The sequence below is a fragment of the Cyclopterus lumpus genome, chromosome 9 (genome assembly GCF_009769545.1).
Source record: "Cyclopterus lumpus isolate fCycLum1 chromosome 9, fCycLum1.pri, whole genome shotgun sequence".
In the NCBI taxonomy this organism is placed as follows: domain Eukaryota; kingdom Metazoa; phylum Chordata; class Actinopteri; order Perciformes; family Cyclopteridae; genus Cyclopterus; species Cyclopterus lumpus.
The window spans coordinates 17546519-17564399 of record NC_046974.1 but is presented as its reverse complement, the minus strand read 5'-3'; the positions used below and the strand labels follow the sequence as shown (position 1 = coordinate 17564399).

Sequence of the window (17881 nt, the reverse complement as noted above, 5' to 3'; positions counted from 1 at the left end):
GTACCTTTGTGGGCCACAGATAGGTTTAATTAATGTCGCTCAAAGGACGGGTTTACCGTGGTTTAAGCTCCAAAGCAAGACCATTTTATTCATTTGAGATGAGGAGTATTTCTTGTTTCAGTTCTGGTCCTGTTTTATCCAGAAAAGATGTTGAAATTGGGATATTGTGGTTTCAGAGTTTGTGGCAGACCGCTGCTCCACCAAGACAATGTATGTACGGACATCTTCTGCTTGTCATTGTGAATATCCTGCACAAATGAATCATCCTAATTTCAAGATATCTTTAAATATGAATACATGTTTTTGTCACAGAGGCGACACATTTATATGAAGTTGTGGAGCACACAATCCCAGTGGTGCTACAACCAAGGACCAGTGTTATTTTATCAAGCAGAGACCTGAGGTTGTATCCGTCCAAGGTGCTCAATATGAGGGTCAATGTCAGTCACCATGACAGAGCGATAACATATAGCACACACTGTGGCTGTTATATAATGTGAGAAAAACAATAAAGGTGGCATCAATCTCCGACAGCACTGATAAGGGTTATTACAAACACACACACACAGTGTGTCCATATCACTGGCAGTTATAAATGGTAAAACATCAAAGTTTGCCTTCAGGATAAACATATTCCTCTTACAGTTTAGTATGATAAGCAGAAATTTGACCTTTCAATGTTGCAATCTTTATGGAAAATGCAACCCAGAATAAACCCTTTACACTTAGGACATTACAGGGACATTAGTATTGTCTGTTCTTACCCTTTGTCAGTTAATTTAATGATATTATTATGGTGTTTATCGTCACTAAAACAAGCAACTCAATCTCAGCCCAGTGTTGCATCAGAGCGGTACAATCATTTGTCACCATGAATTTGCATGGTGGACACTTTCTTTTCAGAGGGCAAAAGCATGATGCAAGACGCACCTGCTGTTGCCTTCTGCAGGATGTGTTGCTGTGTCTGTTTCCCACATTTTAATAGAAAGACTAAAACAGCAAGCAACATCGGTTTTATCCAATAATAAATCAAAGAGCCAAAGGGCTGTCCGAAGATGAATAATAGGAGACTGAAGGGCCACCTTAATGCTGGTAAACATTGAATGAAGCTCGATTATTTTACATAATTGAAAATAATGCATGTGCAGTACTGTAGTTGTACTAAATATGTTTATATTCATCATGGAACTACTTGCACTTCTTCGTGCAAAGGTTTCAGCAGAATATTTTTAGGCCACCGTCTTCATTTACTTTGTATCCCCACATTGTAAACTCAGTCACTGTCACTTTAGCTGATCTCATTCTCTTTCACCTTTCAGCAAGAAAATAAATATATAACTCTTCAGTATGTCACATTTTCACTATTCTGACATAAAAGTATAAGAAACAATAGATTACACTGTAATTAAAAAATGTTCAGCCAATGACAATAAATATGAAGAGACTCAGGAAACACACAGACAGCACAATTCCAAGGGGAGGATATCCATTTTTTTTCTTTGGACAGTGTTTTATTAGTTTTGGGGTTTGAGAACAAAGCAAGCGACCCCTAAAAAACCTTCTCGCCTCACAGATCAGATGGTTTCACAGAGATAAACCATTCTCATAAGCCAACAATGAATATCTCACAGGCTTACTATATTTTAAAAATACATTTCATTCCCAATTATACCTGTAGACTAAACAATCTACACTTCAGACAATTAAAGCGACATTTGATCTGGATTTACTAAAATGGAAACTGACTCTCTCTTCATAGTTCCTTATAGAACAAGACAATAATTATCAATATTCTGTGATAGCCATTGCAATGATGCTCCCTCACTGGCCAGCAGAATTCAAGCTCATTCAACAATTAAATAAGAAAATAAATACATAATTTAAGTAAATTATCTTTGTTGCATTGATTGTCTATTTTGTGTTTTCTACCATACTTAATATTTTTCCTTTACATACATATTTCTTCTATTTTAATCACATAATTACAAAACAATAACACTCTGGAGACAGAGCATTTTTTTAAATGTACATTTCACAATAGATAGTCACTGGCCATGACAGCAGAGCTGACCATACTTATCTAAATTAGCTAAAGTAGGACAAAGTCGTACAATCTTAATCTTTTTTTAAACATATTACTCTAAACAAAGGTCCATTAGGTTTTTCATTTCGACAATACAATACAAGAATGAACTATGAAATGTTTCGAACAACTTCAGATTTATGCGAGGATAATTGTCCTGCATTTTCTTCACTTAACACTAACGGTTAATTTTTTTTACTGTTCTTATCAAGTTTTTCTACCAATTTTCACATCCACTATTATAACAAAGAGGAGTCAAAAACAGCACTTTACGGCACAAAAAAATCACAGTACCAGAATGTACAATATGTCCAGCAGCAAACCATGCAAACACATTCACAGCTAACTGCACACACACACACACACACACACCTTCCACCATCAAAAACACACATCCATAAAAACACACACACACACAAACGGATTACATACACACAGTCACAACAGTATTACACTGTCCTACGCTAACAGCCCAAAAGTACAACGTGTCTAAAATGGTGCATCTGAGGTCACACGGTAACAACGCAACATGACTACTGTGACTATTGTCAGGTTCAGCTCACCACTAGGATCAGAGGAAGGATCTGAGCAACAACAAAAAAGAACTTAAAGAAAGAAAGCAAAAGAATAATTTATACAAAAAAATAAAGCATTAGATAGGACCATTTCATGTATTTAAAATATCACATTGGCATGTTGATATTTCAGTGGAGCTTTGTATCATACGATGTAAAGCCCCATAGTAGCTCTACATAGTAGAGCTCCTGCTCACATTTGTCAGAGATATCCAGATTGATTATCGTTACTTGTTTCTGTGTTGAAATCATCACACAATCAATTTGATTTTAATTGAATACTTAGTGAAAATGTATTAAAAAACGAATAAGATGTTCTTATTTTCTGGGTAAATTATTTCAAAAAGGTAACTTAACTGCTGGAATTAGCTCATTAAATCACATCGAGGTATGCGTGTTCTAGCAATAAACTGTGTACGTTTCCTGGTTCAGATATTGTTGTGGTTGTTACCACAGAAGTTGTCCAAGGAGAGTTAGTGGCCAACAATGAATCAACTAGCTATGCTGTGCTCGCTGACAGCTAGCCTTCCACAACCATCACATCCCACTGCACTGATTTGGCCATTTATTGAAAGGCATTCACTTCCTAAGCTGGCATGTGCTGCGCTGCTGCCGCGGGTGGTGGCCCCTGAACCCGTCTCCACCCACTTTGGTTCTGCTCACCCTTTATTCCCATTGGTGGATCATTTGAAATGCTCCCCGCGTGTTATGCAACATGTTGCTGTGTAAAGCATGCTGGATTTACAAAGCAGGGAATATCCACAATAGTAGACATATCACCAAGTCAAATTGCATGGCTATCTCCATTTGAAGATTTGCAGAAGCTAATAAAATAAGTGATTGTTGACAGAGCTGGTGATGCTTATGTAGAATGTTTTGGAATAAAATGCTTTTTTCCCCCACTATGTTTCCTATGGTCGTCTTCACAACTAAAGCAAACGATTTGTGTCAAGTATGTCATACTAGTAAAAGTGTTTCTTGTCGTTGGTATGCGGCCTGCTGACATGACTGCTACAACAGTGCAGAGTATCAAATCACTGTCGGAATATGGGGAATATGGTTTCTAAAGAGTATTAAGTCACCACTCTTTTACTCTACATGACCATAGCATCCTGGAGTATTTCCTAATGCAAGGTGTAAGCTCCCTGTACTGTCCACACCTGAGAACGGACAAAGGTAGAAGAAACACAGGACAGAGTGAAAGGTTTACAAATAAAAATATACAATGTGCACAGCTCAATAGAACAACTCAAGGCAAAGTAAGCCTTCTGGACAAACCAGATGGCGGTTTCCTGAAAAGGATGGCATCAGAAACTGTATATTTTCATCACAGAAAACATACATGGATGTATTTGATAAAAGACACAACAGTTGGCTATGTGACCTGTGACAACAGCAGGACAAGGTTGTGCATCACACCCCTGAACACTCTGTGTCTTTTTCTTTCTCCTCAGGAGCCGACACCTGGCCGCTGCTGTCCTCTGCTGGACGTCCTGTGGACTCACTCTCAGTGGTTGTCGTGGTGACGTTGAGCACTTTCACTTTGGCCTGTGCTGGGCTGCCAGAGCGACTGGAGGTGTGGCTGCGATGGCTGCGATGGCTGCGGTGCTTAGCTTTGCATGGACTGGGACTGCGGGACCTCGTCTTCATGAGGACAACAGTGCCGTCGTCCTCTGAGCTGAAGTCAGAGCTGTCAGAAGAACTGGTCTCAAGACCTGAAGTGGGAAGCTGGATCTGAAGACAGATGAAGAAGATGATAAGAGATGCAGATGGGAACACCATCATACCAAAGATGTAATGTCCCCCTCTTAAAGCAAATGCATTTGATTGTTCTAGCCAGAGTGCCAAGATTACCTGAAATGGTTCCGTTACACCCACAATGGTGCTCATGTTGTTGCTATAGTAACCCAAGATAAAGTCCCCTGAGCCTTTGGGCAATTCTTCCTCAGTAAAGGTTACCTGGAAAACAGTTTGTCAGACATCTATTAAATGTGAAAGTAAACCATCTCTGAGGAGAATTCAGCACGCAACCAGATTACCTGATGGTCTTGTCGAGTAAAGTCAGCTTCCTCCTGCTTGGCCCACACGTACCCCACATAGTCCTTATGATGCTTGAAACCCACCTTGGGGGGCAAATTGGTAACGCACAGAAATATTTATTAGAAAGGTTCCTAATGATTTGCTGACGTAGATTCTTCAGCCGCACAACATGGTATTTGGCCAGTAGCGGAAAGACGGTTCACCTTATACAGTCCAATCCAGTCCCAGGAGCTGCGTGGGTAGTTGGGCAGCAGTCGGTATTTTGCGATGGCATCAGCAATGCTATTCCACTCATCCTCCACTGTGATTGTGACCAGGGGAACATCCAACTTGTACGGGAACTAAACATAACTTTTTCCATCAACATTTGTACAGTGCAAAAATAGTGTAAAGTCTCTAAGATAAACCAAAATGATGAAAGGGGTTGAGTATCAAATGTCAGTACTAATCTAAATGTGTTTACAGCATCAATTATTCAACTACAGCAGAGACGATGTTTCCCAGATTTAAAGTTGTACAGCAGTTTAAACAACATTGAACATTGTCGTTTGATTCTCAAACTAAGGTGCTGAAATTAGTTTCGTTTTTGCTTTTACTTTGGAAACAACGTATTTTAGTATTGTATTAGCACCAGTATTGAATTAAAAGGATGCCAGCCTTAAGTCACCTTTACAAAATCTCACCTGCAGGGTAAAGATGGAGGAGACTGGTTTGTGGTCACTGACGGTGTATTCCATGTGACTCCGGTAGTAGTGTTGTGCCACTTTGGTCCCACTGGTCAGCCCCGACATGGAGCCACGCTTCCCAGCGCTGAGAGCAGCGGCAGCAGTGGCCCTCAGGCGCCACAGGATCCGGTCGGTCCAAGCTGGTTTACGCTTCTTCCCACTGGGTGGAGGATGGAAAGAGAAATGGATCAAGACAAAAAAGAAATCAACAACTTTAAAATTAGTACACGGAGAAAAAAGAGGCCCTTTCAGAAAATGAGTCAGGCTCTCTGATATCTGGTCAGTGGCCTAAAACTCATAACGGCAACCCTGGCCCCACCAACCTTGTGTCATATGTATCTGTTCCAACATCAAACTTGTAGGTGGGAGGAAATTTCAGCGGCCCCTCTTGGAAACCCTCCAACACTGTCTCACTGTCTTTGACCATATTGAGCTGCAGCAATGAAGAAAATAGTGTGTTCTCTACTGCCCTCTAGTGGCATCACATACACAGTGCATAGTCACCCAGACAACTAGCAATGCTTCATATTGTACTTCCTGACTTAAAAAAAAACTAATTTCAGCTTGTAAAATGCCCTTAGAAGAATTCAGATCTAAATTTTAAGTTTTTCTGTGGAAAATGTTGCTAAGGCGCAAGTTGCTTTTCAGAAGGACACATGCAGAGGAGTTAAATGTCACAGTCTTCTCTCTGTCTTGTAAACAGTTCATTAGAGAGCCTTTATGTTTTACCTGATCCTTTTCCCACAACATTGGAAACTTGTTGTTATCGATGGCTGATTTCACCACTTGCATATCCAGGTCATCAATGCGGAAATTGAGATCCCCAAACCAGAACACCACACTATTGAAAAGTTATTTCATGAATTCACAAGTGCAAGTATATATGCACTTTTTCAATGCCGATTGTGACACCAATACCATCATAAAACATGAATATTGGGAAAACAAGTCTAGGAAAAGGTAAAAGTTGTGGCGTCTTACTCATGGTCAAGAACCCCAGTGGCAGTCTGGCCCTCAAACTGCTGCTGCTGCAGGATGCTCTCGAAGTCCTCCATGCGCTGACCAGAGTTTTCCATGTGAGCCGGCAGGTGGCAGTTGAGGAAGCAGATGGTGTGGCCGAACGCTGACATGCGGGCGCTCACACCCCCTTTATTCCCCTGTGACACCGACAAGCACAAGGGAGGTCAAACAATATTCAAGAGAAGGAAAACAACGCACTACTGAAGAAAGCGTTCGTATTAATTTTCTCATCCTTTAATTTCTCAAGATCAAATTACAACAGTCAGTGATGGCGAGCATTCTAAAGTCAGTGAGTTGTCTGTGAGTGTTTTCACTGTATTGAGTGGTGTGCGTGTCTGTACCACAGACACACGTGATGTTTACTCATTAGAAACGTGTGCACAGTGGAGGGACAAAAAAAAAGTCTGTGGATTTCTTCCCCCTGTTCTCCCAACTGTTCTGACCTGCTAAAACACAATAGATGTCTCAGTGTAAAATGTTTGCGCTTCAAACTGAGCGCTAAATAATTTTTTAGTGAACAGGATCTTAGTTCTGTCTAAACTAAATGACCACCCCGTTTTTTTACCCAGTCTTTATTCTCAGAAAACTGGATGGAACAGCATTTGACGATCAAGTTACAAGACAAAAGCAAACCACCTGCATTGTTCACAAACCGGGCCGTAGAAGTGAGTCGACGCTGTAGTGGACAGTTCGTGTCTCTCAGATCTCCATCAGGGTATCGGTGACCGGGATGCAAACTTAAACCTAGTCACTCCCACAGAGATGCCGTGCTATGTGCAGGTAAGCTTCTGTGTGTGAAATGTCCATAATACAGTGCGGATCACAGAATGGTGTCAGTAGCTGTCTCACCCAGTAACCCCCCAGGCCAGTGCGGGTGGTCTCGGTCTGGACTCCGCGGAGGAAGGGCAGATGGAAGTACTTGGCAAAGACCAGCAGCAGCAACCCCTGCATCCGCTGGGAGGCCACCTGATGAGGGACAGGCAGGGGAGGAGAAACAGACAGGTACAGACGGACATGAAGAACAAAATGAGATAACATGAATACGGGAGATATTAAGAGTTGGATTCATCCTGAAAAGTGAGCACCGATACAGTTCAGGGTAACCGTATAAAAATCTTGCGTGCACTAAAATTTCCATAAACAAATTGTCTGAGCTGCGTCCGGCTTTGCTGTGTGTCCATTTATGGTGCTCTGCTTCACTTTCTCTCCCCCTCCTCTCTCTTCCCCCTTGCATTAGCATTTCGCCCTGCAGGAGCCAGTGGTCCAGCTCCCCCTCTACTTTATCTGAAGCGCTGCACATTAAGGAGGCCATAGCTTGTGGTGTACCCTCGCTATGGCAACGGACCACTTTGTGGAGGGTGATGTACACGCTGTAGGCCTTTGATGGTCAGACCTTTCCTTTCTCTAAACCCCACCACCATCATCTTAAAAGCACTTGCTTCTTGTTCTGCTACATAATGATGTGCAGATTTTGACATTCATGCCACTGGTTCAGAAAAATAAGCGCACATATTTTTGTACTGTACAAGAAATATGATGCATGCGTTGTGGAACAAGATGAGCTATGTGCATGCTTTGTCAAGCCCCTCGCCGGATATTTATGTTCATCTCTCCCTCTCCTTCTCTCCAGTGGTCCACACATCCCAACCCCCAACTGCAGGCTGAAGAAGCATGATCACACCCTGCCTTAAATGCCCTGTGGCCAGCAACGGAGGCACACATCTTTGCACGTGACTCAAGACCTGCTCGCTTGTATACTAACCGGTTATTTGAACTACTTTGTTGCGTAATGGATTCTGCTGAACCGTAAAGTGGACCAACTTTATGTGTCGTACGTGTGTGGACGCGGGCAATGAGTATGCGTTTCTGTGGGAAAAGTCTGAAAGAGTACACCTTTGCCTGAATGTATTGTGGGTGTAAACATTTCTTATCAACATCAGTGGACATTAGGAAGGTTCCTGAAGGCTGCCATACGACATTTAGGTTTAGACTAATTTAATTGTAGCTTACTCAAACATAAATTATGGTGACAATCAGCAACTGTGAGGTGAATAACCAGGAAAAAAAATGTCTTGTTGGCTCCGTTTCTGCAGTGAAGGGTAGTCAGCTTTCTTGTGCTTGCAGCAGTTACAGTTTGAACCTGACAATGAGTCTTGGTGAGCTGACTATCTCAGAGCAGAAAGAACTGATGGGCGCGTCTGTCCACCCTGTCGTGACTAGACAGATTCCGACTGACACCACCATCCACCTCTCCTACAAACTCTAATTAACACATCCCCTGAACCTCTTCATGGCATTGCTATTCACACGAAGTACACAGAAAGGTCACATGGAAATGATTTTAACGAGGTTTAAGCTAACGTAGCAGACCATGATACAACTGGGGGACAGCATCAGTCTCACTGTCAGAGGCCCGTCAACACTGACAACAATGTGGTCCAAAAATAAAACAGCATCCTGGGAGACATTTGTACAGCTCAACAGCTGATTCACACTCTCTGGCTCACCATGCCAACAGAGCCAAGTAGCGTTTCAGATGCAGCCGACAAACACCACCCTCAGCTGCAGTATGTACCAACACACCAGCTAGCGAGAAAATAAACATTTTGATGGTTTCTACTTCCTTGCTTTGCTAGCTTTTAATGTCTTATCTCTGGAATACATATTGGGGAGTATTTTCTATATTCTATTCAATATGACATTTCTGCATTTCTTAGTGTGCCACCATCCCACAGTGGGTGTAGGCATTTTGAAATGGTAATATAGAGAAAAAAGGGGCAGGTACACAGAAGGGAGCCGACATTAAATGCCTTTTATAAATTGTCAGCCCATCGGTTGCTTAGGGAACGAAATGAGTTGAAGCAGCAGCGGAGAAGCAGAGCTCTCATCAGCGATCACGTAATGCGTATGAATCTAAGTTGTTTAGCATTTTAGTTTGAGAGTGTCTATATGTGTTGATAATAAAAGCCATCACTGACCAGCACATAACCAAAGGGGCTGAGTCTCTCCATGCAGACCTCGCTCCACTGGTCTGTGAAGAGGACATCTTTCAGCCTTTTGTTAATCATAGAGTTCACTTCCTGCAGCCTGGAAGAAAAATGACAGATAACAAAAAACAGGGGTCAACAGCCGAGAGAGATGTAAGAGGAGCTGATGAGTGGGAGCTTTGATAATGTAATGGTGGATTCATAAATGGAAGGAAATTGTAGCCATAAAGTGGTTCAGAACTGAGCCAGACTGCTCATTAGTGACACTGTTTAAAGTGTCAATGTGGGACATAAATGGACACTTAAGCTTTCATGTGGAGGGAGGACACTGGAAGCGCCACAAAACACTCACCCGATAATGTACATGTCAGTGTTTCCATCACCCACATTCAGCCCCAGCAAGGAAGTGATGTCATCAGGTGGCGTGGCCGACCCCACGTTCCAAGTGATCACGTGCAGTCTGTTGGAAGAAGGGTGTTTGGTTATAAACTCTCATCACCGACAGACATCATGACCTGAGTGAGACAGAACCCGTGTATTAACAACTAGCATAACCACCTCAGACAACTAGTCATGTTGTACTTTAGATCCATGTTTGTTCAAAATGCCATCACCTCATTATTTTATCATATATGTGAAACTATCATAAATGTCATGTCCATTGATTTATGGCCAAAAATATGTTCTTTGTGAGCTTTGACCACCCAAATATATGTAAAAACAACATACATTACAAATCTGAGTACAAAGACAGTGTTGATTTCCAGCAGCTACTGTTTCCATTAAATAAATTAACACCATTAATTAGTTGCCAGACAGTACTGGTACCAACGTGTATGCTACACGTCTTTAAGAATGTAATGTGTGTAATGTCATTGTGTATTTGTAAGAAAGCTATTTAACATTACCTCAAATTAAATAAGTGAATGATTATGGAGCTTTTTTCTGATTACTAGCCAATGGTAGTGGCACAGGGTATAGGACATTTAGGGGGCAATGTCACGGTTCTTCCTGAGTACCAAAGACAATTCCAAAAATGTTCTAAAAAAAGCAGTCATCTCACTATGCGGCAGTGTTATCATTAAACTTCCACTTCCAGAAGACCTTTCTCACAGCCCAGCATGCTGTAGCTGATATAACTGCATACTTGAGGCATACTTGTAATGTAGGTTTGTAAATGTTGTTGTTGTTCTTGTTTAGAAACATTTTATGACATTGAATAATTTATTATTCATCATCTGTAGCTTTGTTTTCTCTGTTACGACACTTCTGTGAAGTACTTATGCAACCTAATCCATTCCAGAAATCCAGTTCACTATGTAGTGATTCACTACCTAAACCAGGGAGTGGTTGGAGACACCGAAAGAAATGAGAGAACATCCAGTGGGCATGAAAGACAAAAAACATTTAGGAAATAAATGTCACCCTTTTGAGGCTGAACATAGAAATGTTATCGTCCCTAAAATGTGTCAGATTATGTAATTTAGAAATACACATTACTTTAATTGGACTAGACTTAAATTTGGTCCCTGAATTTGTAACAATAAATAAATAATTTGAGGAAGTAAAGGTTTACTGACACAGAACCATACAACAGTGTTACATAATTATGGTTGCAGTAATCAGCTTTGTAGTCTCAAATGTCAGTGTTTAGAAATAAATTCTATGAGTGCCAGGCTTATTTTTTCTCAGCTGTCTAGGATCAAAAGACGATATTAAGACATGCTGAGACTTGAATGTTAGGAGAAACACAGATCAGGGAACTTGCCTGAAGTCCTCCACCGTCTGGGCCTGGGTGTCAGCTGTACCGGCGACAGAGAGAGCTCTCTGTGTATGAGGGTTCAGGTGAAGAGCCACAGGCCCGCTGGCAGGTGGGTGGGGGACTGACGCTGCCCTAATCGGGAGGTGGCCCGGCCCTTTAGGACCACCCTTAGCGCTGGGTCCGGTGCGCACTCCTAAGGGTTTGAATGTTGCAGGGCGAGAGGGTTTGGGGGAACTTGCCACAGTGCCATCAGGAGTGCACTCCTCCTGGTTCTCCACTGGAGTGGGCTCAGCTTTGGGCTCAGCTTTGGGCTCAGCGATGTCTACAGAGCCCTCTACTCGGCCACTTCTCTGTGGCCGTCGAGGCCTGGCAGAAGCTGCAGGCAGCTTGGCAGTGGAAACCGTGTCTGGAGCCGCTGTATCTGATGCGGAAGCCAGAGTTATTGTTAAAGCTTCGGCTGCTGCCTCTGGGTTGTCTTCTTGCGTCTGGCTTTGGATCGGAGTATCTTGGTCCATTTCTTAAGATTTCTGAGACAAAGAAAACAATGGGAATGTTTCCACTAATAAGATGCACATTATAATATCATTATAGGGATTTCACTCATCCAGAACATCGATTGAGGGATTCATCTAAGGAACAAGACAGAAGTCTCCGTGACCTTAAAATGATGACCTAATGTAATTCGGAAAGGGAATTATTAAATTTCTACCATTGAAACACTGGACACCACGACATGTGGCCTTTTTCACAAGTAAATTCAGCTGATGAGTGCAGGACTGTCATGAGACCCTTTAGACCCAGCATGGTTCCAACCAGACTGACTTTTCAACTACCTGCCTTCTCATGGCCTCACAAATGGATGAATACAGCCGCATGAACTGATAGAAGAAGACATCTGAAAGACCAAAATACATTTAAAAAACACGACTAGAGAGGATTAGGAAAAGACAAGGAGAGACATATTCACCTACTGTCCTAACCTCTTCGAGCTTTAGGTTGGGAGATTTGGAGAAAAACAAGCCTGGACACAGTTTATCATCCTCTCTACTTGTGCCTAAGCCACCTGCCAGTCCTCCAGTAACCAGGGAGGTGCTCAGTCAGTTCATATCAGCTCAGAGCACCTGCCACACACTAACATGAGGAACTGCTGCACGGTCCAGAACCACAAAATCTAAAAAGTGGCATTGAATAACCAGCAATACAGGGAGAGGGAGCTGCAGAGAGATTAGACAGACACAGATAGCAGAGGACAGAAATAAAAGGATGAATTTAAACCCATTGATTCAAGTAACAATATATACAATTATTGCAAGAATAAATGGCTGCATTGCTTTTCTCTGCTGCTGATTAATAGGGTACGATAGCAATTTAAGCTTCTGCACACCCAGTCCTACAAAAGCTTTAAAATGTCTGATTTAAATACAAACACGTGAAGCATTTTAGATCGGAGGAAACTGCTTTAATTAATTAATTAATTAATTAAACAATTATAAATAACCGGTTAATTATGATGATATCCAACATGGCTGAGGACATAAGAGTGTCACTTAAAGAAATTCAAACTTCTAAATGGGAAAAAAAAAAATATTTTAAATCATGAAAAATCTAAGGGAGACTGTATTCCATAAATTGTTCATCATCATCATCATCATCAAAGATGAAATACAAAATGAAAACAAGCAAGGGTTGCTCGAGGACACGTCCTTGTAAATGTGGACATGTCTCATCCTTAGAAGAGCTGATCTGGACACAAAACAGTGGCAGCCCGACCCAGATCCCTCAGTCCGTGATAATAGAAGTGAAACACGTGAGACCATAAAATGTCTCTTGTGAGGGTGAGAGGACATCTAATCTTTCGTCACAGCCAAATCGAGGCAGGCCATAAAGCTATTATGTTCTCTACATGGTCGAAAATGATGTCCTCTACATTAGGCACATACTTTCGGTCAATAGAGAGACAAGGTTATCTGTTTGGGGACAGAGAAACAACAGAGCACTCTCATAATTATTCACATGACCTTGAGGAGACGGAGGCCATGACTTTCATGCTGACAGGAGAGCTGCCTCTGTACTCCACATGTGCCCAGAAACACGCTGGTCTTTCAGTCCACCAATAACCCGGTGCCCGACTGGGCATAATCTATTCCTATGGTCCATGTATGGCATTTAGTGGGGGGAGTGTGGAGGAGGGTGGCAGGGCACACGTGGGAGTGGGAGGGTGAAAAACGAGCTGAGGGAAGCGAGAGGCAGAGCCGAGCGAGACAGCCCATTCAGTGACGACTGTCTCTTTGCAGAATGTCTCCAAATTGATCCTCTCACACTTCCCTCTAGCACTTTCTATTTTTCCAAGCTTTAATCCCCCCTCCCTCTCTTATCATCCTATTTCTCTAATCCGTCTCCCTCCCCATCTTCTCCCAGACTCTGTTGTTCTACCTTACCCACCTTCACTGCATGGGCTTTGAATCGCTCGTCCCACCAATTTCTTTTCTCCCCATCCTATATTTTTCCCGTCACATCAAGCCAAGCGCCTACACTATTCCTGACCTGAAATCTTTTCATTCCCTTCCTCTTCTACTCCCCCTGTGCTCTGAGGTGACACGTGTGCTCCTCCAGCGATATTCTCTGTATTGTTTCCTTCAGCCAACCACTTCATAGTCACTATCAATGACGTCAAGTAGCCACAGTCCGCCATAACCGCCATAACAACTGAATGTTGATCATAATCAGGGCTAAAATGCCCCATAACATGGAAAAATAACTGGAGGCTGAGAACATGTTGAAACCATGTATGTGGAAAAACAGCTGGGAATGGGGAGGTCCAGTATGTAGGAGTTTTTGGAGGTGATAAATACTAAATCGTGAGATATAAACACTGATTAATGTGGAAACAGCCCATTCAGAGACATGCCAGAAATTAAAAAATGTTAAATGTTCTTCCAAATATTTGGCTTTCCCGGGAACATTGACGACAGACACCACTTCTTATTCCACTCACGTCCACCAAGGAGCGAGTGGAATGATTCGATAGTAACAAATGTGTCATGATGTTTACATGCGCCCTCTTGAGGGGGTGAATGCTGAGAGAACCAGAAAGGATGCAGTGCAACACAAACAGCAGGCTGTAGCCAGCCTTCTTGATATAGGAATATTTAACAACACAGATAGTTTGGGTTGACCGAGTCTGTTGCATGGTCAGAAGTCCTATTTCATGCCTTTCAATTGAGAGCTTAATGTAAAGGGAGTCATCTATATCCTTATTCTCTTAAATCCCCTGCTCTGCATGGCTGCACTATAGTGATTCCAACCATAATGTTGATCACATTTTGTGTTGATATTACAGCCAGGCAGAGTGTTGGTGGTCATGGCCTCCAGGGCCATATGCCCCTGTGACAGGGACACTAATGATGACCTGGATAGAAATGACTCCGGCAGCTGCTGCCACAGCTGTAAATGGCTCCTCTAGGTCCTAGTGCCACGAAGTATCACTCCCCTGTATCCAGGGGGCTTCATCTTTCTGATCAGGTCACAGCCAAGGCTGTAGGATGTCACAATTACTCTGCTTACAGTCTAACATTGAAGACATGTGCTAACAACATAGAGTTTAATGTCTGCACTGCAAAAGTTGCCATTTCAGATTTTGTCAATTAACAATTATAGAAACTGGCCAAATGGAAACATTCACTTAGGCTACATTGTGCTTAAAAGGCCTTCTGTAGTAGAAAATAATCACCATGTTGTTATCTGACGCAAAAGCAGCATCTGGTTTACCAAATAATTGCCATGCATACATTGCACAATGTGAAGTAATTGGGGTAAAGATTTCCATTCAGTCAGACATAATCTGTCTGTGAAGGAATCTGGCTATGCACTTGAATGCACCGACAAAAACGTATTAGGGATGATAAACATAAATCCACCGAGCTTGGACTGGCACGTGAAAAAGGCCACGGCTATGTGTAATAACATCTGCATGTGCAGGAAATCAAAACACTATAAGTGAGTTCATTGCCTGCACGTTCTTCCCTGGCCAGTTACTGGTTGTCAAATAATAATAAAGAAATACGTTCAGCAGCTTCACAGAGCAGTGGTTGCTGTTCCTGTAACTACTGAAAAAACATATGTGATGATGAATTTGCACTAAAATCTAATTGAGCGTTTTGGAATCAAATTTGGCTACAGATTTACTGATTGCAGCTGCAATCTGAATACCACCAAGCACCGACATAAGTAGACCATAATGACAAACTTGTGTAAATATTCCTGACAATAAAGAGAACGTTTTTCGACAGGATGTCATTTGATATACTCTGTTATGTAAACACTATAACTCAAGTTCTGCAATGCACACATTCAGGGAAGCAGACACTGGTATTTGGCCATGTATATTAATGGTAGGTAGATATACATATTTACATAATGACACAGACATGACTGATGTCTCCTCTGAAAGAGGACGGTAGCATACAGATAACGTATCTGGCCTAGTTACACTCCTGCTTCAATGACAATTTTTTGTCTGGCTGAAAAAAAAAGATGAAGGTCATTTGAATTAAGTGTTTTGCCATCAAATATTAACGCAGACACATGGGTTGCCTGTGTGCATGCATTTGTGTGTATATATACCAAACAAGAGGGAGGAAAATATCAAAGTCTGTGTGTACACTAATGTCTTACTGCCCGATTATGATTCATTAGGATGATCCAGCATTGAACATGTGAGATTTGTGATTGGTATATTCTTAATTATCATTAAGGATTTCCGTTGCAAACAAATGCTGTAACATGGATCAATAAACACAGTGTCAATATTTCCCTTATGGTGTATACACATCAACAATATGAATATCTGCTGTCAGGGATTTATTTACAGGTGACGTCAGGATGAAACAATAGTAAACAACAATATTTCCTGTATGGGTGTTTCTGCGGTCATCCCCACTGATGATTAATAGGAGCACGTCCTGTTACATTATAAACATAACGCATGCGTGCAGCTGATTAATCATCACCTTTGCCTTTCTGGGTTCTTCTGTGTTGAGGATGTTTTTGTTCCAGCTGATGGATCTCGAGTAAACCGTTCCTACAGATGTAGCGGTCGGTCCGTCTCGGCACAGCGTCGGTGAGGGTCGTGAATTTACAGGAATCACGAGATGAAGTGAATCGTTAACCACAAACAGGCTGAACTTTCCCTTCCAGTCGCCCCCCGGATGAAACCATCGGCATCCCAGCGCCTTCCTTCCTTCCTTCCTTCCTTCCTTCCTTCCTCAGCGGCGGGATGACAGGTGGGTTTGAAGCGATGCTGGCGACAGTTTTGCCAGACAGGCTACATCTCAGAAACACAAATGTCCCTCCTGCGTTTAAAGACACAGGCTGCCACGGCACGCGCACGCCTAAAGAGTCCTATGCCTTCCCCGTGCCCTTCAAATGAAAGAAATCGTTCGGGACGGCACGAGAGAGAGCGCGCGCGCGCTTCCGCAAACGAGCAGCTCCTGCCTGCCAACCGTGCTCGGTTGATGATTACCGTGAGCGTCCGGCTGTGAGGCTCACGGAGCTAAAGCAGGTGGACGGGAAATATCGTGGCAATTACGCGAACATGACTTCCACTCGCGAGCGGAGCGGAGAATGCTCTGTCTCCGTGACACGCTCGTGCACCGACTCCACACTAGTTTACATAACCCCGTCAGCCGTACGTATGGTCGCATGCCAAATTGATATGTTTGTAACTATACAGTGTGGATTTGCATGGCCGTTCTATGTAGTGAAAGTCCACGATGAAGCCCTATACTGTCGCCTACTGGTCGGTATGGAGAAGTGCGGCTTCATGCAGAGCAGTAGCTTCTAATTAATTAAATAGGAGCACCTGCTTCTTGGCTTCATCTTTAAAGTATCCCTTTGTAGTGGCACTTTATCAGAACCCCCCCCCCCCTTTAGATCTGAGAGCCAGAGCATAATGTTGGGTAAAGGACAGTTGCACTTTGCAAGTTAACATTTGCTTCAGGCCTTCACTAAGCCCCCACTGAACCCTGTCCTCATCAAATGAAGACAAGCTTTAAGCCAACACTTTATTAAAACCATCTTTTTAAAAGAGTTCTTTCTCGAAACGTGTTCCAGATCACAGGTGTCCTGACTGTTTGAGCTCTGTAGGTTAAAGCACCTTCACCCTCTAAACTACACGTTTACACAGTGGCCCTGTACTAGATGTGGCCACGTCATTATTATTGCAGTACTCACTTTAGCTGATAATAAACTGTCATAATGCAAATTCCCTTAAAATAAATTGTAATTAATCAAATTACCAAAGCCATTTGACATTGATTGTGTTTTTTCTTTAATTTTCCATTCAGTTTACTTCTGGGAAGCCAAAACACCATCTTTCGCTGATCCAAATATAAGATCTTGCTGAGGGTACCTCATCAGGCTCCATGACCTCTTAAATGCCTGTGGCCTTTATAAAATGAATGAGTCAAAAACCGTACACACACTCTGTATGTGTGTGTGTGTGTGTGTGTGTGTGTGTGTCCTTTAAGGCTAAGCTGTGCAGTACAGTAAATAAAAAGGTTGCCTGAAGCTAGTATGCAGAAGTAATTAAATATTACAAAATGTGTAGAAAGCTTACGGCACATGTACCAATTGACCCATAAATGTATCCTCATATGGAAGAACAATGTATGTTTTTGGTTTTTTATTTT

General features: G+C 42.3%; 1 protein-coding gene across 2 annotated transcripts; it reads right to left on the bottom strand.

The window, feature by feature from the left end:
- Nucleotides 1-1469: 1469 nt before the first annotated feature.
- Nucleotides 1470-16926, bottom strand: inpp5jb (inositol polyphosphate-5-phosphatase Jb). Of its 2 annotated transcripts, none has more exons than XM_034542220.1 (13): nt 16202-16926; nt 11199-11719; nt 9783-9890; nt 9422-9530; nt 7293-7409; nt 6405-6580; nt 6153-6264; nt 5747-5856; nt 5382-5583; nt 4902-5039; nt 4698-4781; nt 4513-4617; nt 1470-4392 (listed from the first exon to the last, which is right to left on the bottom strand). In XM_034542220.1, exons 2-13 carry the CDS (start codon nt 11705-11707, stop codon nt 4072-4074), a joined length of 2091 nt encoding a protein of 696 aa, XP_034398111.1. In that variant the 5' UTR covers nt 11708-11719; nt 16202-16926; the 3' UTR covers nt 1470-4071. The 2 variants fall into 2 exon arrangements, with proteins under 2 accessions (XP_034398111.1, XP_034398113.1); XM_034542222.1 differs by lacking the exon at nt 16202-16926 and adding an exon at nt 12160-12308 and having other exon boundaries at nt 4072-4392.
- Nucleotides 16927-17881: the final 955 nt, after the last annotated feature.